This window comes from Corvus cornix, chromosome 1 (assembly GCF_000738735.6).
Source record: "Corvus cornix cornix isolate S_Up_H32 chromosome 1, ASM73873v5, whole genome shotgun sequence".
Taxonomy (NCBI): Eukaryota; Metazoa; Chordata; class Aves; order Passeriformes; family Corvidae; genus Corvus; species Corvus cornix.
In genome coordinates, this window is record NC_046332.1 from 88,148,610 (window position 1) to 88,169,915 (window position 21,306).

A 21,306-nucleotide genomic window follows, 5' to 3' on the forward strand; every position below is an offset into this window, starting at 1 on the left:
TTTCTCAGCCACCTGCAGTGACCGCTGAGGGGCTGTTTGTAGTGCTCCAACCTGCAGATTTAGGAGTAAAGAATGGAATGTAAAGGTCTTCTGCAGGGATTCCTGTTGCAGTGGGGATCCTGCAACACGCATATATCAAACCAGGAGTCCCGTGGAAAGGAAATATATATGGACAGACAGATTCTTGATAGCTGTTTCAGAGATGTTTATTTCTCCAGCCGCATGGCCGGAGCTCTGCCCAGGAACTGTTCCAGTCACGGGACCAAGGGTCCTTCTGCCCGCGCAGGGAACACAAACCAACCCATGGGAACGAGGCTGAGCAGGGGCAGGGAAACCCCGTGTCTGTGCCCTCAGGGCCCCTCTCCCAGGGCTCCATGGCAGGGGAGGGACCCCAACAGATTCCCCTACCCTCCAATTCTTTGCACTGTGCAACAGGCTATCTTAAGTCTGCTTGCTTGCCTCAGAAATTACTTCCCTTTCTGCTTTGGATGATTTCCATAATACTCATTGTGATTCTGAATTCCAGTGTTCAGGATAATGTCAGAGTGAAGAATCGCTGGGTGGCAAGCTCAATTTCAGTGTGGAGCGAGAAAACCTGTGCTGAGTTTGTGTGATGCCAGCTGCCTCCGACCTGGTGACCCGTGGGAGACTGGCTTAGCTGAACCTCATTGTGGACCATGCCCCATGTTTGCAGGCAGAGAGCCTTGTTAACCCTGAGTTTAATGGTGCTTTGGTTAGTGAATGGCAAAAGAAAACAACCCTTTAGTGGACTAATCCAGGTAGCCAAAGTAGATCTACCTCTGAAAGACATCTGTTTGCTTTAAGTGAAGGTCAGAGTCAAAAGCTCAGCCTGCCCTTGCTGTGTATGCTTGGATGTTACCATTGCTAATTCACTGAATGTCACTCATTCTTCCTTCACACAGTAGTTAGATATGATTTAAATCAGCAGGTTTTTTGGCGGTAAAGTGCTCTTAAGCTACATAAGGTGTTAGAGCAGACCTTGCTGTGGGAAACAGTGCTCATCTTAACATTGTTGTATATGATGCATCTAACCATTTGCCACTCTGACATGTAAAAAATATCATAGAGCCAAAGAATCACCAAGGTTGGAAGAGACCTACAAGGTGATCCAGTCTAACTGCCCACCTGGCACTATCACTGCAACCCCTAAACCACTGAATCACATCACCCAGCGCCAGATCCACACACCTCTTGCACACCTCCAGGGATGGTGACTCCACCACCTCCCTGGGCAACCAATTCCAATGCCTGACCATCTGAACAGTGAATTTTTTTTAATGTCTAATCTGAATCTCCCCTGCCTCAGTTTAAGGCCATTTCCTCGGGTCCTCTCACTGAAGGCACAGCAGAAGAGATCAGCCCCCGCCTTATCACAGCCTCCTCTCAGGCAGTTGTAGAGAGCAATGAGGTTCCCTCTGAGCCTCCTCTTCTCACTCCCTCAGCTGTGTCTCATAGGACATGTTTTCTAGACCCTTCACAAGCCTTGCTGTCCTTCTCTGGACACACTTCAGCACCTCAATGTCCTTTTTATACATTTTATATCGCTAGTTCTGTAATAAATGAATTTCATACAGCTGATTGATAAAGCAGAAGAATGCAGTTAAGTGAGTTTGGGCAGCGTGTTGCAGTTTCATAGGAAAGGCCTCCAGACTTGGCATCCCTGAGGCAGTGCTGGATCCAGAGGGTGATGAAGACTGACTGGCAGTTAATAGGAAATTTTCTTAGATAAAAATGAAGATGTTTCTTCTACTAGTCTTCTCTGAAGCCTGATAATGCATGGGATGAATATACTTTGGGGAATTCGTACGTTCAGGAGCTGTATATTCGGTGGAGAGCAGAGATTGAGCCTATTGCTAAGGGTCAATATAGATCAAAAAATTGGAATTCAGTGTTTGAGATTGGGGGAAAAAAAAGACATTTATTATCAAGCCTACATTCTTATGAATTTTCCACATTTTTTTTCTCCCGAGTCTTGATTAAGAACCACTCTGGATAGATTGGTTCCTGTTTGGATTAGAGGTCTAATCCATGATTGTTTACAAAAATACCCATATTCACCAGCCTTTGGAGGACAAATGGCTACTTAGGGTGTGGATAAACAGTCACAAACACTGTTCTTAGCATGGTTCCACGAACTGTTCTGTGCTTCTTGAAACGTGGCCATCCTGACCTGGCATGGCAGATGAATGGTGATCTCTTGTGTAGGTGTTTCTCTGCGTTTTTCCCCCTGATTGCACTCAAAGCGAGTAAATGTGTGACTGCTCTGCTTTTGGTTATCACTAGAGGGCTGCAGAGGGAGAAACCTGCTTGCCTCCCACATGATGTCAGGAGCCAAAAGTTTCTTCTGAAACCTGATACACAGCGGTGTAACAGAGAGCTTCGAGTTATGCTAGTAGGAGCTTACTGGTGTTCAGCAGTTTTTTTGCAACTTCCATTCAGGAAACTTCTTTCATAATTTTCTTTTTCTTTTCCTTTTTAAGCTTCTCTTTTAATTATCTTTACAAGATGAATAGTAAAACATGCATTACCTGACCCTACACGTGTGAGGCGAGTAGGGCTGCTAGGCAGCCGACACCACTCAAATGGTTTTGCAGCACGCTGCACTTCCCTGGAGGGAAGTGACTGGAACATGCAGGTTGTCGGTGTGCACGGGCATGTGCTCGCTCTCCAGGCCAGCACTGTGGAGAGGTGGCCAGAACAGGGTCGTGACTGTTGCATGGATGTACCCGCTGTGGTTCCTCAGGAAGAGTATCTGCTCACGAACCAGAGGCGTGAGGGAATAAGGGACGTATTGTATGAAAGACAACCTTTAGCAGAGTGTCTCGCTTTGAAGAGACTTGCCATCAAGTTGGAGAGCTGCCCTCAGCCAAGCCTGCTTTCAGTCAGGAAGTTTTATAGGTCATGAAAAGCAGCAATGTCTTTTTTTTTTCCATCGTGCCCTGCCTTTATATGCAGTAGCACACATGCACTGCCCTCACCCTTCGTGCTTAGGATCAGTGGCTCGGCGTTAGCCCAGGAAGGCCTGTGAGTACCTCCAATTTCTCTGTGGTGTGGGAACACTGAAACACATAATGGCTGCGATTCAAAGACAAATGCTAGCTCTTTGCTACTGATCACTTTGGCAGAAACCCCCAGATGCTCAGAGACTACAGATGGAGCTGTTTTGGGGAGAGATTTTGTTAAAGAAAAAAGGCACCCACAACCTTAGAATTTTCTATTATTATTATCAGTGGTGGTAATACTAATATTATGTTTTTCTATCTTTATGATAGCCTCCCTATTCTTCCTTTTCTTACTCTGCACCCCCTGACCCTCACTTTCAATTCATGCCAGCTGGAGCACAGCTAAAAGCTTTTTGTAGTAGTGCATCATTTGTTAGTAAACCAGCAAAGACAAGCTTAACCAATTTAACCAGCAATTTCTGTGCTACTTTTCTTTTCGAGTGGACTTCGGGATTTCTACATGTGCCTTTTGGAGAGACTAGGCTGCAGGAAACTGCAGGAGAGGAGCCTTCAGCCATGACAGGCTTTGTTCAGATACCTTAGTCTGGCAGAAGCTGACCTCTGCAACACATGGTCTTTCACTTAGCGGCTTCTCTCCGGCTGTTGGAGAGGTCTGATTTGCTGTGTGTGGGATTTCTGCTGCTTCCATGCTGCTTTATAGTGTTTCCAAACCAACCAGTGGATCCTTGCCTTGGTGGTGGAGCTGGAGCTGGCAGGGTTGCTGCAGCTGTCCCTTTGTGCATGACTTCATTGTGACACAGCTCTGCTCTGAGCAAACCGGTGTCTTGAACCTTATCCTTCTGAGTTTTGAAGCTCTCCAAACAATCTAGGTTTCGCCTTTTGGATGTAAATGCCTTCCCTGTCTCCCCCACTTTGGCTGGGCTAATGGCTCTTAGTTTGGTTTCAAATCAAGTGTGATTAAGAGAAGATTTCTTCAGACTGTCACTTAATCATGTTACCAGACTTGCATAGTAAAAATTTGTAATATCTGTTGGGGTGAATACCCTGAGCACAGAATTACAGGCCCTTTCCTGCTCATGAGTCATCTTCCCCTGAGACTCTGTAGTGATAGCATTACTTTTATTTTAACAGAAAAATCTCTGAGAAGGAGACCAGTTATTATCTGAACAAGAGAGGTCATATTTCTTGTTTTTTGTTGGCTTTTTTAGTTTTTTTTTTTTTTTTAAACTCCGCACTTTTGTATATATCCTTAAAGAAGGCACTGCTTTGCATGTAGTTCCCAGGAAGATGCTGGCTGGTCAGGCTGGGGCCATGCTTGGCAGGAGATGTAGTGGCTGCTGCAGGCTGGGGAAACCAAACCAATACTTTCTCTGAGGGAGATCAGATTATATTATGTATTGGAGGATTTCAGTAAAACATGTTACGCCTGCATTTATTTTACAGTCAGGTTGCTGAGTTTCACTTTTTAACAAGGGCTTGTGCTACAGGAGTGGGTTGTGCCTGTCTGAACTGCCTGCTTGAGAAAAGAGCCTCCAGAGCAGCTCACAGCAGGCTCATAACACACACGCACACACACACACATGCACACACATCCTTTCTGTGTCACCTTCCTCTTTGAACATGTGTGGTGCCCAATGAGTGGAATAACCAAAGCAAGCCCTGGCCACAAGCCTGAGGGAGTGATGTTACCCATTGCTGCCTGGGGAGGGCTGCAGCCTGCATTGGGTGGCGGGTGTGTGTTACAGTGTGGATACTGCAACACGGTGTTTCAGACAACGAGGCCCGTGGAAAAGAAATATGTATGGACTGATTCTTGATAGATGTTTCAGAGATGTTTATTTCTCCAGCCGCATGGCCGGGGCTCTGCCAAGGAACTGCTCAATCACGGGACCCGAGGGTCCTTGCCTGCGCAGGGGAACACAAAACAACCAATGGGGAATGAGGCTGACCAGGGCCAGGGAAACCCCGTGTCTCCCCCCAGGGCCCCTCTCCCAGTACCACATGGCGGGGGGAAAGGGACCCCGACAGGTGTGCTTCCACCTCTTCCTGGACTGCTGCATGGCTTTTTCTTTCTGGGTGAGGTGGCCTGGCTTCTCCAGTTTCTCTTACAGACTTTGTGGTTGATGTAGGGCCTGTCACAGGAGAGTTTTGGACTGAGTAAACCTCATTTTCTTCTTATCAGCATCCAAGTGTTGGTGCCTGACTCCCTTGTTCCCGTTTGGACTGCTCGCTGCCTGCTGTGCATACACACCTGCAGTTTCGAGCGGCTGTCTGACCATTCAGTATGTTGGTCCCTGCAGGTCCCCTCTGCTAGTTGTGGTGCAGTTGTGACAGACAAGACAAGGCTTGCAGGTTAGGGTCTGGCAGAAGCCCCTGCTTTTCAGCATGGGAGCAGCAGGGCAAAGAGCAGCTGAGCCTCACTGGGAGCTGGTGTTGGCGTTGGGAAGTGGACTTCTGTCCCCAAACTCCTGCTCCTGCTCTCAGCATTTCAGCTCAAGAGTGCGAGACTTGTGCTGGGATCTGAGCTGTTTGTTTTTGAACTGGAGAGTGAGATGCCATAGCAGCTCTGATTTTTGAAGTGAAATACCTTTTAATAAATGCTTGCCTGTTCACAGCCCAGCAGCAAAAACAAACATGTACTGTAGCATTAGGACTGTTTTATATTTTCTCCAGTCCTATTTTCTTGGCTGTTAATCAAGGTCTCTTTGTCACCTTCCCAGCTAAGGGTAAATGCAGCTGGGATGTAATATTTGCAAGCATTTGTTGCTTTTATTTATCCTGATGGAGGCAGAAAGAGTTTTCTTCTCAGGTGAGTAATTAGCTGGCCATCCACAGCTTCCTTGCTTAGAGAGCAGGAGTAAGGGAGAGAGGGGACTGTGACACCCTATTTAATAGATGGACATGAGCATCTTGTGGCTCTGTTCATTGTTAATTCACTCCTGCAGCACTGCTCAGCTGTGAGGTTTCCAGGCGTGCTTGGCAGCACCGACAACAAAAACATCTGGTCCAAGAATATAGCTCCCTTCTGCTGGCAGCTGCATGAAAATGATTTTGTACATCGTGGCATATCGCCAAGTGCACTTAACTTGTACACTAAAGTGCACAGCCTTTATAGAGCTTTGGCAGTGCAGGGTGATTCTAAATGCTGTGCATAAGTCAGCGTTAATCTACCAAAGAAAATAAAAACCTCAGCAACCAGTTTTGTAAAGAACTCGCTTATCGCACGTGCCCAGACGTGGCTATACCTTTGTACCTGTCTAACAGCTGTTCCTGTCTGAACACAAAGGAAAAGCTTTTTGGTTGCAGCCCTGGTTGTCATCTGTCCTCCAGGAGGGTTTGGCACAGACATGAAGGGAAATTTGCCCCTCTCAGACATCACCAAATTCCACTCATCAGCAGCCACATTTGTTACTGATAGAGGTTGTCTGTCTCCCTGCTTGTTTTAGAAAGGACCTGGCAAGTGCTGAAGAAAAAATGTTAACTGTGAATCAAATAGTTTGTGTGTCTGCTGGTAAATTGCAATTTGAGTGATTGGACCTGATAATTACAGACATAATCATCTTGTCAGTCAGTTGTAAATCATTTGGTAATGGATTTCCCATTTTTAAAAGAGCTGGTTTTTTGAGCAGAAGTATATTTTAGAGGTAAAATATAATACCCATATTCCTTCTTGCTTTGAAACCCCTAGGGTTATAAACATGGATCTCATTCATACATGAACAAGCAATTTGGAGAGGTCTGCTCCAGGAAAGCTGCTCTCAGCATACATATTTCTAGTTATTTATTTTCAGTTTATTCCTACAGAGTAGCTGAGCATGGTGTTTTTTTCACCCTCAAAGCTTCTGTTACACTGTAGGTTTCATGAATGCTGCAGAAGAGCAGGGAAGAGCAGAAATCCTGGGTCCAGTCTGGTATCCATCATGGGTCTGGGTTTGCGCTTTGCAGAAGGAGCCCATTCCTTCCCAAGAAGTAGCAGGTGGTTTGAGGGCTTGGACAAGTTTCAGCAGGTGTGTGCAGGTCTGATGGTGTCACAGCTGATACTAGTTTTCTGCTCTGTCACTGCTTTGAGGAGCAGTTCTCTCCAGAACAGAGAGGGAAGAGAAGGTGGAGATAGTGACAAAGGGAGTAGGAGCGAGCCTCCTTCTTCTGGCTTTTGAAGCAGTCTTTGCTTGCAGTGTTGGTGTTAGAAACCAAAGGCACTTTCTGGAGTATTTTGTAAATGGAATTTGACAAACCTGTAGGGCTTGGTCCAGTCTCCTCCCTTCTCCTCATCCCAGCCACCCACGGTCTGCGCGGACAGTGGTTTATTCATCCTGTTTCTCAAACACATGACAGTGGGCTGGTGTTGCAGCTGTTTTTGTGATCCCTTCTGTCCCTTATCAGGTGAGAGGAATGGGCCTTTGAACCTCTTGGGTCCTCCCTATTGGCACCTGGCATTTTGCATTTGCAGTCCTTTCCCTGCATAAGGCAAGGGGAGAAGGCGGCGGATTACTGACAGAGGCTGGGTGGTGACTAATATTGGACCAGAGGAGCTAAAGTGTTTAACCTTGAGGCAAAGATTACCTGAAATTAAAACTTGTAAGGACTTGTGCACTCACACTGTGTCATTCAATCGTGTTTGTAAGACACATGTACAGATTGGATGATTTCTTTTATTCCTGGGCAATTTACATATTTTGGCTGCTTCACAAAAGAAACCTTGTGTTGAATAAGTCAGATCATGATCTCACACCAATCCTTGCTTACAAGAAGTTTTTTTGGAAGCTGTAGCATAATCCAGATTTTTGAATTTTCCTTTTGTAGGTGTGAAACAGAGCATAGGTTACTGGCTGCACTAAAAATGGGCATTAAGCATGGGTATTCCTAAGCCAATGTCTTACCTTCTGTGTTTGCAGATGTAATGGCTGTCTGTTAGAAGTAGTTTCACCTGGCAGGTATATCTCAGACAAAGGTACACCACTTTAGAAAAGAAGCATTAAATCTGTTTCTTCATAGTAGCGGGCTCGGTGAAGTATATGTCACTTTATAGAATTGGATTGGTGGGCTGCAAAGAAAATGCAGTAATTTTGGGTTTTGGGGCTTTTCTTAGTACTCGTTTTCTGACAAAATGCAGGGCTTTGTTAGTGTTTCCGACTGAGTTTTAAATATTTGGAAGGAAAAAATGCTGCACTCGCAACATTTTAATGACAGTTCCCTTAATTAAAGCATTAGAAGACTTAGGGAATGTGGACAGCTGAGGGATTAGCAATATGTTACAAAGTTCTTCTTCCACCTACTAGCTGATTTGGGGTCAGAAGACAAAGACCATAATAAAACTGGTAGTCTTCCAGCAGTTGTTTTCTTGTCTTCACCATTGATGCTACCAGTGACCAAAGCCCGGATTCATTCTGTCTAATTTTAGGGCACACAGTGGTTGTGCCAAAGCCTAGAGTGTAAGTGACCTGGGGATCTGCAATTTAACATGGGGAGAAAGGTGCCTGTGAGGGACAGATCTGTCCACCTGGGATGGTATTTGTCCTATAGAGGGGTAAAGGTCACTGGTGGGACTGTGTCTCCTGGAAGTATGAGGTACTTGCTTCATGGCTGCCAGCTGCTCACTGCCGACAGTTATGGTGGTACTTGTTTGTGCTTTGGGTTTGTTTTTGTTTTGTTTTGTAGTTTTTGTTTGTTTTGGTTTGGGATTTTTTAAAATTTGTTTTTATTTTTTATTTTATTTCTTAATGTATGATTGATTTTGGAGTACTGTTGCCAGTCTGCCTCCTCTGCTTTGCAAATCTGTTTGCTTTTGGCCTAAGTAATATCATGTACTGAGCAGGGCCAAGCCCTTCAGGAAAGAAATGGTGGCATGTGATGCAGTTGCTGAATTCCTCTTGTAAACTACTTCTCCAGCCCCATCTCTTTTTGATAAAAGATCCTACGTGAAACAGCCCTGAGGAAGGCCCAAGTGGGATTACTTTTCCTTCTTCTCATTTGTTCTGTTCCTGATAGGGTGTGCATAGTTATAGCTTTTGTGTTTGTTATCCCAGACTGTTGGGATATTTTGTTTGTCTTCTAGGATTTGGGTTTCCTTCAATGTATGAAATGAAAGAGGGATTGTAAATAAATCCCTCTTCCCTGTTCATTTACAAGACTTGTTGGTCAGTGTCGGTGTGAGGCTGATACTGAACAAATCTGTCCTGGAAGAGAATTAGTGTCTTTGTGTAATTATAGGTTTTCACGACATACGTACTAGAACAACATTAGTGTTATGCCAGAACTGCTATTTTTAATGTATTTTACTTTCTCGGCTTACCTTTCTGCTAATATAATGTCTGTGTGGCATTTGGTGCATAGGAAAGCTGCTTTCACTCATTTCAACCTTTTGTTTCCTCTCTTCTCTCAGATGTTTTCCTTTTGCCTCCCTCTAAGTTTAAAGCTTAGTCTCAAACCAGAACTTCTGTTCCTTGTTGAGTCACTCCAGCTGCATGAAACCTGCAGAACTCAGGAGCATTTTACATCTCCCAGGTCCAAACTGCAGCCCAGCAGTGTCTGGACTGCACATGCGGGCAGGGACTCTTGATCCCCTCTGGGAAGGGGATCTGCCCTCCAGGTGGGAGCAGTGGAGCTTCATACTGCCCAGGGCAGAGCAGGGACCAGGCAGTGGGCAAATGCCTCCCTTGGCTTTGTCACCCCCTGAGATGCTGCTTTCCTTGGCATCAAATGCATGCTGAGATTGGAAGTAGAAAAGCCATGCAATTTTTTGGCATTGTGCATTTGTCTGTTTTCTTTCCAGCATCTGCATCTCTTCTAATTGTCTGAGCCCGGAGCTTTGCATAAAGGAGATTGCTATAATTTCTTTCCTTCACACACAGGCTTACTTTTAATATCTGCTAGGAAGGGCTTGTTCCAATCACAAGAAACCTAAGACTGGATGTAGAAATTGTATGGCAACAGGCATTTTCAGTGTAAATAGTAATGATGAAAGTAGGGGACTAGTCCTTCCCTCTTTTATGAGAGCTCTGAAGATGTCAGTATAAGGCTACCTTGTTGTGTAACTTGTAAGTAATTTAGGCTTGATGAGGATGGACAGTTGAATTGTATAGCTGGGACAAACATGCAATCTGAGCAGGAAACTCTTTTAAGTAATCATGACTAGGATCACGGAATTAGCCTTGGAAATGGTAGAAGGGATTTGCCCTTAGGAGGTTTCTCTCTTGGTTGTCTTTGGAAAAGCCTGTGACGTCCTGGCGTTTTACTGAGGCAGGTCAGCAGTGGTGCAGTTTCTGTGCCTTCAGAGCAGCTCATTCAGTGACCAGTGAAGGCACCGGAGGCACATCAGGCAAGAAAGAAAATATTGTTGTCGAAGTGACTGGCAGAGGAGGTGGTTTAGGGGGAAGACAACAGGCAAGTATTGTCTTCACGTGGTTTTTGGCTCCTTCCTGCCTGCACGTGATTCCATCTCCTGTGCCTGCACAATGCTGCTACACAGGCTCCGTGGGGAGTGCTGGGACCCTGCTTAGGAGCTAGTCCTTCCTCATGCCTTTGTCCAGCTCATTTAACTGCCACTTTATGGCTGCAGCCTCAGTGATGGCACTGTCGTGAACAACTCGGCTCATTTGCTTTCTTGTTTCAAACAGTGCTTTTAACATGCAGTAGGGAGGGTGTTGTGCCAAGGGGAGACAAAGCAGCTTCTGTTTTGTGTGTGTTTGGAAGTGTTTCTCACCTGCTTGATGAAATGTTGCCACTGAAGGTAACTGAATGTGGTCATAAGGACAGCACTGTTCTGTCAGCCAGTCCTCACAAAACTAAGGTTTTTTTGACCCTTGGAAAAGCTTCACAGCCATCTTCTGCAATTACCATGCCTGAGCAGCGTTGCCGCTTTGCTGTTCCTGGCAGCATGGCTCTGTGCCAGCAGCGGCAGCAGCTCGCAGGCTGGTGGGCAGCTCACAGTGACAGGATGCCTGGTTTCCAGAAAGCTCACAAATGGTAAAGCCCGTGAAGGCCTTTCTCTGCATGGGCTGTGGATGTGGACAAGGGGCAGAGGCTGAGAGGCACCCTCCCAGCGATGGTGGGAGGATGCTTGCTGGATGGCTAGTGCTCCGTCAGTGTCACTGAGTGTGTGGCATGATGGATGCCTTTCTTAAGAGGGAGCAGTCTGAAGGCCTTGGAAAAAGTCTGTGTTTGGGAAGGACTTGAAGGACAGTGCAGAGAAATTAACCTGCTGATGCCAAGGTGGGAAGAATATGTGGGCAAGGGGTCTCTGAAAAAGAGACCTTGCATGTGGAGTGAAACAGGCACGGGGAATGCTGGGAGTGAGAAGGTAGCACGGGAGAGAGATGGGAAATAAACTTACATGAGGTCTTTAGCTTGAGGGTGACAAAGCTCAAAAGCTTGTAAAAGACTCTCAAGAAAAATGGGATGTAATAAGAAAGTTGGAGGCTCTTGTATGTTAAGATTTAGGAGGGATTGTATATGGACTTGTTAAATGTTTATTGCACCTCTTAATTAAAGTCTTTTATTTAAAACAGTTTAGACTTTCCCTCCCAAGAAGCCTGTGTTTGATATTTTTTCTTAAGAGCTATTTTATGTCATATTCCCAATTCCTACACTTCGTTGTGGTGTTGGAGAGGATTAAGTTTTTCCACATTGCACTCTCTGCACTGCAAGCTGCTCTGCTTTATACAAACTTCCTACCTTGGCAGTCACTGGCAGGGACTTACCCTCTCAGAGTATCGTTTCTCTTGTGGTTTGGTTCCTCCTGAAATTACAACCTCCTTCCCGGCTTGGAGGCAGTGCCACAGCTCCCAGTTCAAGTACTGTGCTGTGTGCAATACTGCCCCAAATTCCTCGCCAAAACATCTCCCTTGTGTGTGAGAACTTTATTAATGACTGTATATATTATGGATTCCAGCAGCAGAAAAGGTCACCTATTGTGCTAGGCTCTATTCAGACTTTCTCTGTCCTGGACAGATTCTGCTCCAAATGGATGCTGGCCAGGTCTGGGGTGCAAAGAGGAGGGAGGTCATGACACTCAAGCAGAATGGTGGTTTGCAAAAGTTGGTGTTGTGAATTTGATTTATCCAGGAAGATTTTTGTTTGTGGTTTTTGGTGTCTTCTAGGACTTTTTTTTTTTTTAATGTGAGTGAAAGGCAGAAATGAAAAGTGAGAGGAAGCAGAAAGGAAAATCAACTGGGTTTCTTTTGGGCTTTTCCCGTTTTTCTTCAACTAGCGTGTCAGGGGCAGATGGTGAAAGAAAGGGCAAGTCATCATCATTTTGGTGCCTCTGAAGGCAAACTGGTTTCCTCTTCACCAGTCTGGGGGTCCATGGTTTAGCAGTCCCTTTTCACTCCCAACACTGAGCTGAGGCTGCTGACTGCCCCTCTACACAAATCCCAACTCTGTCATGATCTAAAGATTCCCAAATTCCAGAAGCTACCACTGGAGCTTGTGATGCTCAGGAACTCAGCTTACTCTGAAACCCGAGGCAGAGTATTGCCAGCTGCCATTCTCCAGGCAGGGCAGCTCCGTGGGTATAGGCAGGCAAAGCTTTGTGAGCAGCATTGGGAAAGCAAAGGAAAGGAGATTTGAAGGCTTCCTTCACTCCATCCCGTTTAGATGGTGTGTTTGACTTTCCACTGTTTGGTAATGATATTAATTCTTAAAACCCTTGGCTGTAGCTTAAAATGACTGGATGCCATTTGTGCGGGGAGAGCCGAGATTTGTCACTGTCTCATTTCTTAAATCAAAAAGTAAAGTTGCTGAAGGGACCAATTTGTGTTCTGCTTCATACTGATTTAGGGCAGTGTATAAATCATCTGGTAGGATAAGTAAACTTGCTCTCTCCTCTATCACAGAATGTTGTCTTGCTGGACTGTGTTTTCTCATTTGTATTTCCCCGCATCATATTATTAAGGTAAATAAAACCTTTGGAAATAGTCCTGAGTTTCTCTTCCTTGAGCTGGCAGAATAAATATCTGGCCAAGAGCAGTGTTCAGGCAGATCTTCCAGGTGGGGGAGTTTGGATGGAAAGTCACCACTGACATGCCCTGAGACATGTCTTTGCTCTGCCTTTGGGACGGTTGGCTTTTTTTAATTTTAAAATTGAGCTCCAGAAATAATTTCATTGTGCTATAGAGCTTGGGATGAGTGTTATTTCCCCCTTACTCCTCCAGGTGTGTTTCTCAGACAGTTTCTCATAGGGATCTCATACCAGTTTTAGTGCTGAAACAGGTCAGAACTGTTGTGCTTGGTCTCCTGAGGCATCTAGACAATGATGTTTAGTGACAGACTTGAAGTGATTTTTCTTTTCCTTTGGTTATGTCCTCCCTGATTCTGACACTTCTAGAGCTTAATTCTCTTCTTTTTCATCCCTGAAAAATGTCCAGCTAAGTCTTTCTGAATTCCTTATCTTCAAAAAATTTGTGTAAATAAGTGGCATTTTCTTCCAATAGTCATGCAGAGGGTGGGGTGCTACCTTTGGAAAACAGCTGGTAATCTTCCTTACATGGATCTGCACTAGTAGCGTTTTTTGACTGTGAGTTACTCCAGTGGCAACCATGGTCAGATACTTAAATCTTCAGCTACTTAAATCATCACAATTTTGTAAATGCTGAAGTAATAAAAATAACAAGTCATTGATTTGCCATCTGCATGCAGAAAAACCCACACTGATACTTAGTGTGCAGTGATGAATGGAAGAACAAGGGTTGTTGAGTTTTGTGGTGGAGCAGTAAGCAAGCTGATCAGATGTTGCTGGGTGGTTTGCTGAGAGGTAACACACCTGGGTTTATTTTTAGTGTGCTAATTCAAATGGTTAGAAATTATCTGAATGTACATAGGTGGGTTTCTGTGTGGGAGTCATATACAGGTTTTAATCTTACAGGCAAGATTATTTTGGTTAAAGAAATCCCTAGGGATGCTCTCACGTCCATTTAGTCTCTGAAAGAAAACACATGAAAAGGGAGAGGGAAGCTGCTCCAAGCTTGATTTAACCATGTGAGTCTTGCAAAAGTATAGCTTACTGCAAAAATTACTGGTAATCAGACATGCTGTCACAAACAGACAGCGAATGTATAAGTATAAAACACTTCTACCAGCTCCATCAGAGGGAAGACAAAGAAGGTTTCAATGGGAGTTTGTATTCACAGATAATGGCTTAAAGTGATAATTGATGCCAGCTGCATAAAATCACTAGGAAGGGCTCACCAGCTGCCTCTCTACTCCAAGAAAAAAGGATGTACTTTTGTATTACTTCATGAGAATGTCAGTCTCTTGCCTCAATCAGTTTTAATTTTCTGCTTTTATGACACCCTTGCCTCTGCAAATGGAGGGACTGTTAGTGGTGGTGGTGCAGGGCATGTGTTGTCTGGAGGAAGTGACAGACCTTCCATCTCTGAGGCTGACTCACATGTCCAAATCCCAGGACAGCTACTGAAACACCTCGCTCTCCACAGGAGGATCCCTGCTGCAGGCCGCAGCATAGCCTCCCTGAGGCACGTGTGTGCATAAGGAGACTTGTGCGGAAATGGCCTTATCCGGCGAGATTTTTGGGTGGGATTCATCTCGCCTTGATGCAAGACATCTGCAAGATTGGTGTCTGGATCTTGGCTAATGACCTCACCCTCCTTTTGTAGTTAGTGGGGAGAAGTAAACACCGGTAGGGCGCACATTGTTTGGCCTCTTTCAGATGTCCACGTTGGGATGAAATGACCTGTGCCCTGGAAAAAAAATGCTCCTGAATATGGAACAGAACAATTTTGGTCTGACCAACTTTTTTTTTTTTTTATTATTCCCTTTTTTTTTAAGTCTTCCACCAATTGCTGTGCCACACTGGTGCTTCAGCTTTTACTGTGCTGATTAATCCTCATAATAGTTCTGTCTCCACAAAGTCTTCAGGACTCATTGCCAGGGAGTTATCGATCCACACTAAGTAAGTGGAGTCCTACAAAGCTGGCAAAAATTACTGAATCCATTTATTATTGTAGACTGTATTTTGGACTGGATTGAACTGTAGGTGAGGTGCTATCTGTGTTCTGGACAAGTGCTCAAATGCGACTGAAATATGAATGTAGGACCATTGTTAGCTATAGTTCAGGGAGATATTTGGGGTTGCGGCAGGCCTTTGAGCAGGTGCTGTGACACAGACTCAGTGGAGAGCTGAAAGAGCAGTAATTGCCTACAGTCTGCTGGCTCTGTGTGTGCCTTTTTTGCTGTTTGTTCTTCAGGATTTTTTATGTTGGAGGGGAGTGGGCTGGGATTTTTATTATTTTATTTTTCAGAAATAGATCCTGTTTAAGTATTGTCATTTTGGCTGCTGTTACAATAAATAAGCACAAACAACCTCTAGGACATCCTGCCCATTGTATTGTAAAAGCTATTGTGTTCATGTGCTGAGGGTAGGAAATAATTTTAATCTAAGAAGTTCAAAATAGCAGATTAATCCAATTATACATATTAACCTATCAGCAATTAAGTCCCAAAGCATGAAGTTTAACAATGCTCCTGTTTAATTTTTTTTTTTTTGCCTAAATGCATAGTTCAGAGTTTTGGTGTAGTATAAGCATGTATTCCTCCTCTCTTTTTTTTTCTTTTTGCATATAGTCTGAATAAATAAAAAATCATGCAACAGCAAGGACAACAGAAGCAGCTGAGGAAGCACCAAGTTAGCTTTTGGCTCAAAAAGCTTTTCTGACAATGCTTTCTCCCAGGGCTGCTGTTCAGTGGGAACTTTGATTTACAAGATTCTTTTACTATTTTGTTCAGTGTTCCAGAAATACACAGTATTTTACTTCAAAGATGCATCGTGAGAAGATCTAAGAATAGTTTATCCCTGGTGCATTTTGGGAATTCTGTCGTAATAATTTACGAGTAAGCATTGCATCCCACTATTAGAGTGTTTGAAATAATTGTTTGCTTTGTAGCATAGAGCGGCTTCTTTCATTCAAGCCGTGTGTACCAGTGTGTGTAAACAGTTAACATGTAGCTAGTATTAACATCATGAATAGGATATTTGATTGCTAGCGTGGTACAAATTGCAAGGAAGTTTAAGGCTTAAAATTTTATCATATAATCAGCTTTGACATCACAGGATAATCAAAATATGTGCTACCATTCCCATCAGCCAGCAACCCTAGGGAGAAGTTGTTTTGAGTTCTTCCTGGAATCAGTTTAAGGTAGATGTTTTTCTGCTTGGATATCTGCAGATATAAACTAGGGAGCAAAAAGGGATATCTATCTGCCTTTTAATTTGTTGCCTTAATAGGCGCTTGAAGAAGACTGCCACTGTCTAGGTATGGGAACAGAGAGTTGGGGGTGGGATGGTGTCTGCTCCTTCTTCTGTATCAGCTGGCTGCCTGCTCAGACACCACCTCAGTGTGTGTTGATCCTTCCATGCAATATGTCCTACTGTCACGTCAAAACCAGCTTGTGGGTGTTTTAAGGAGTGGTTTCATGATATTACCCATTTCAGCTCTTTGGAGGGATGACCTCCTTTCACCTGAGCTGCTCTTTGCTTGGCACCTCGCTGGAGCGGGGAGAGCTGGGGGAAATCCTTCTCTGCCTTTGTGTCTCAGCATCCTGTTTACTGCCTGGGCTTCTGGTCTGTTCTTCCTGATGCACTTGCTCTTCCTCCACAGAGGCAGATGAAGGAGGAGGAGGAAACTTGTGCACGAGACAAATGCCTTTTTCTTGCAATAAGGGGAATTCCTGATCTCCACCTCTGTTTTCCTGTGCCAGTCCCATGCTGGCACCAAGATGGGAATCTGCTTTGGCAGCTGGTTGCACGAAGCCCCTGTCTGGCATTTAAATAGAACTGGTTGAAATTTCTGAAATTAAAGGAGAAAAAATGAGGAAGATGGAAATAATACTCCTCTGTCATGAATTCCCAGCCTGCTAGCTATGAATTTGCTTAAGGTATTACAAGCGTAGGGTTTTTGAAGCAGATTATGCCATGTTCCATCACTGGGTCAAATCCATTACATCCTTTATTTGGTTTTTTGCGGTACTGAAAACTTGGGAAGGACCTGTTTCAGACCATCTCAATAGACAGGATTTTGATGGCATGAACATCAGAGGGGTTTATGGAACATGATGCTGTATGAATTGAACTTTAAAAAAAATCTACTTGTGTGAAAGTGAAGAATAAGTCAATAATGCACATGATATACTAAACATATGGGGGTTTGTTTTATTTTTTCCAAAGGATGAAGAAGAAGAAATCAAACTGGAGATTAATATGCTAAAGAAATATTCTCATCACAGAAATATTGCAACTTATTATGGTGCTTTCATTAAGAAGAGTCCTCCAGGACATGATGACCAACTGTGGGTAAGCAGATGTTTTTCAGACATGTTCTTAATTCTTTCCCTATTGGATATAGATTGACAATGAGAGAAATACCACTTTATGGAAAGACAAACTAAAGGAGTTTGGTGCTTGCCTGAGCAGCTAGATAAGTGAATCACAGAGGCTTATCACACATCCTTAAGGGGGTGGCTGAACCAAGATTTGCTATAAGCAGTAGATTTGTTCTTTAAGTAACTTTTTTCCCCGATGGATAGTAACATGTTTCATAGGAACAAGACATCTGAGCACAGCAGTAAGAATATGTGGCTGTAAAAATAAAGCTGCACTTGAGAATTGTACCCATTACATTTTTCATCCCACCTCATCTACACCCTCTAGAGGACTGAAGTTCGGGGTTGAAATGGCAGGGTGCATGTTCTTCCATAAATAAATGGAAGTTAAAGGATAAGATGTATTGCAGTGATGTGATCAATTTGGTTCCTTCAGCACTGGATGTGTTCTTACTGCTAGTGCATTTTGCATAGCTGAGCAAATCCAGATTCCCAGCATTAAATTACAGTGATTAAATCAGTCCTTGAAAATGTGGTAACTAATGTGAGACATATTCCATATATGTCTGACACACGTTGAAGACGTTTGGTTGAATCCATTTACCAGGCAGAGATGTAAAATACATTCTCTGCTTTACAAGAGCTTCCCATATCAATGCTGAAACCTGGTTATTTTTCTTTGCTAAACAGCTGAGATCTCTGTTTAATGTTGGTTGTACACTGATATTTGTTTTGCAGCTTGTTATGGAGTTTTGTGGAGCTGGCTCTATCACAGACCTTGTGAAGAACACCAAAGGGAATACTCTGAAAGAAGACTGGATAGCATATATCTCCAGAGAGATTCTCCGGGTAAGGAAAAGAGTCTGCCCCACACAGAAACAGTCTTACAGAGATGTAGCCTAGCTTGAGGTTCTGCAAGAAGCTGTTTCTGATCAATCCCATTAGCCATGTCATCACTTGGAGAGTGCGTAGGAGCAGATAGATGTCTGCTCCATGTCATTTAACTTGGTGAGAGTTGTACTGTATTGTAGCAGAAGCCTTGCAGAAAATCACAATTTCTAGTCATGAGGAGCCAGTGACCTTACCTACTGTAGAAGCTGTGAAACAGTGTCCATAAGACCTGAGGCTGAAACAGTGTTGTAGCACAGCAGCATACAGAATGGGCTTTTCTAACTATGCTTGCAGCTGCCTTTCTCTTCTCCTAATCAAGTCCATGGAGGAGGAGCTGTTGGCTCAGGCCAGCAGTCAGGACTTCTGTGCTGTGATGTGCTCTCGTCTTGTGTTGTCCCTGCAGTCTGTCTAGAGCAAGCAGCTCTGTCACATGTGGCTGTGCCCTGTGCAGTGCTCGCAGGTGGCACTGCGGAAGTTTTTTAGGAAGAGTGTTGCAGCTTACCAGTTGTTCTAAAATTGAAACTTTAACTAATTACTCTTAATATTTAATTTCCAGTTGGTACAGTTTAAGTGCTTTTTGAATTGGCATTTGTTTTGCTTCACTAAGTAAATTTGGTATGGTTTTCCTTGTGCTTCTTTGTAAAACAAATTGCCTCCTACCCATACCACTACACAGTATGTTTGTTCAATTGTTTAATCATAAATGAAGTTCTGAAGAGCTTTATGTTAAAGGAAACGAGCACTGGCTCTTGCATATAAATCAGTGCTGCTGTTGTCTGTGTTACACATTTGCTCTGCCTTGGCAGAGCAAATTTTTAAGATGAGGACGGAGGGAGACACATGGTTCTGGTCTCTTGCTCTAATTTCAAATGCTGGAGAGGAGTCCAGCCGCTGGAGTTTGACTGGCACATTTCAAGTTGTGCCAGAAGTTGTATTTCAAAACAAATGGATAGCATGCTTTAATATGAGGAAAACTAAATTCTGCAGGACTATCTTATCCTTGATTTGAGAGCCATGTGGGCTTGGAGGTATTCCATGCTTTGTTGCATTCATCCTAGATCCTCCTTAGATAAAGCAGTCAAACACTTGCTGAGAAGAGGGAAAAATTATTTACCTCAGAAAAGAGATAAGGAAAACTGTTTTCTCATTCCAGTGAGAGATTTGCAAAAGGAACATTAATTACTGGCCATCAGGAACTGGAATATCTGGAAAAAAGGAATGCTAAACTCACATTGCTATGAGACTTTTCAAAACCTAATTCAACACAGAGTTTGTCAGAGGTGGAGGAGAGAGGTTGTGTAACGCAAAGTTAAAAGGAGCCAAAGTGCCAAAGATTGGTGTAGGTGGAGACACAGGTGAAGGTGGACCCAGTGGATCCTTGTGTGGTTGGAAAGGTCTGGGGACTGCAGGAAAGTGGAGACGCGCCCCTCTGTCTCCTTCCAGCCCTTCACAACCCCAGATGTGTTTTTTCAGTAAGGTTAGATGGTACTCTGGAGAGAACAGACGATTATCTCTCTGGCTGGGTTGGTGTAGCAGAAGGCTTTAAAAAATATCCTGTGTGAAGCTGTGGAAAAGCCTTCATTCCTGTGACAAATAAGACCACACTTAGCATTAGCAGTCAGTGAAGGGTGTCAGGGACATCAGTGGTTCACTTGATTGGCTTGTGATGTGTGAAAGAGAAGCTGTGGCTGGTGTTTTTTTGTCACACTCATTAACTGTTTTAAAAAAGGAAAACAGCCCAATGGTTATGTAGGCAAACTGGTAAATGATCAGTTAATGAAGAACATGTGTTAGGAAATACTTCTCTACAGCAACCACTACTCTCTTAACCTCTTGCAGCTGTAAAGGTTCTATTTCTTTATTTTTCACATAACATTAAAAGACTATGAGGGCAACACGAATAGGCAGGATGATCCCACTGGAGACTACAATTTTCCAAGCAGAAAACTGAGGAGAACCCAAAATACAAGCAGTTGCTAAGAGGGTTGCCTGTTGTTCTCCCAATTACATTAGAGAGTAAAATGCAACATATGTCTTTCTCAGCCCTCCCTGCACATGGCTAATGCTTTGGGGCATGTATCCAGGTGCTGTCTCAACAAAAAGCACCGTATGCCAGGAGGTTTTGTTTCCTTTGGAAAGTATAATGCTTATGCTTTTGTTTTTTTAAACTTTTTTTTCTTTTGCATTTTTTTTCCTGAGGTACAGTTATCTGGCTTCATATTTATGAAGGCTAGAGAAGAGAACTGCAGCTTTGCAGTAGAGCATTTCTTTGTCATCTGTCCCCCCTTGCCTTCGAACGTGACTGCCAGTCCGATCCCGTGCCCCCTTCTCGGTGGTGCATGTTGATGCTGCCTCCTTTCTCCTTCCACCTCCCTTCCCAATTAAAATCTGTGTGACCCTGTGCACATCAGGAGCCAGTGGCACACACCGACACTGATGTCATTTAGAATGTAATTGCTCAGACACTTTGTGGGAGCTGAACTTTGTTCACGGGACAGCTGGGAGGGGTTTGCACAGTGCAGATGTCGGGCTGTATTCAGGTACTGTGTGTGCATGACCTGAGGCCTGTGTCTCTGCTCCATCACCAAAAGCTGTGTGGGTGGTATGCTGCTACAAGTCCCATTGCACCCAGCTGCAAGAGGTCGAGACAGTGCTATGACCTTTGGGGCTGCTGGGTATGGATATTCTGTTGTTAAGCCAAGAGCCTTACTCTGAACATCCTCTCCTTCTTCACTTCTCTTTTCCTTAATGCAGGGGTTGGCACATCTTCATGCCCATCATGTGATTCACAGGGATATCAAAGGGCAAAATGTGTTGTTGACAGAGAATGCAGAAGTGAAACTTGGTAAGTAGGCACGCATGTCCGCTTCCTCATTTGTTCAGCCTTTGGTTTTATGATGTTCCCAAATTAATTTCATCCTTTAAGAGCTCTATAACATGTTTTATAGCATGAGTACTCTGTCACTAGTTCCATGTGGATTGACAGCCTGAATGTATTTTCTCCTGCTTGGAGAGGATGTAGCACAGGTTGTTGTTGAATTTTGTTAGAAGATACTGGTTTCCATGCCAGAATCAGTGCACGGATCATTTTTTCCCC

At 44.0% G+C, this 21,306-nt stretch overlaps 1 protein-coding gene across 13 annotated transcripts in view; it reads left to right on the plus strand.

Moving 5' to 3' along the window:
• Positions 1-21,306, plus strand: part of MAP4K4 (mitogen-activated protein kinase kinase kinase kinase 4) — a 167,264-nt gene that overhangs the window by 90,530 nt on the left and 55,428 nt on the right. For all 13 annotated transcript variants that reach the window (XM_039548851.1, XM_039548857.1, XM_039548884.1 and 10 more), the window contains 3 exons: positions 17,164-17,289; positions 18,057-18,167; positions 20,964-21,054. In XM_039548851.1, coding sequence (XP_039404785.1) covers positions 17,164-17,289; positions 18,057-18,167; positions 20,964-21,054 — 328 coding nt within the window. The remainder of the gene's footprint in view (positions 1-17,163; positions 17,290-18,056; positions 18,168-20,963; positions 21,055-21,306) is intronic.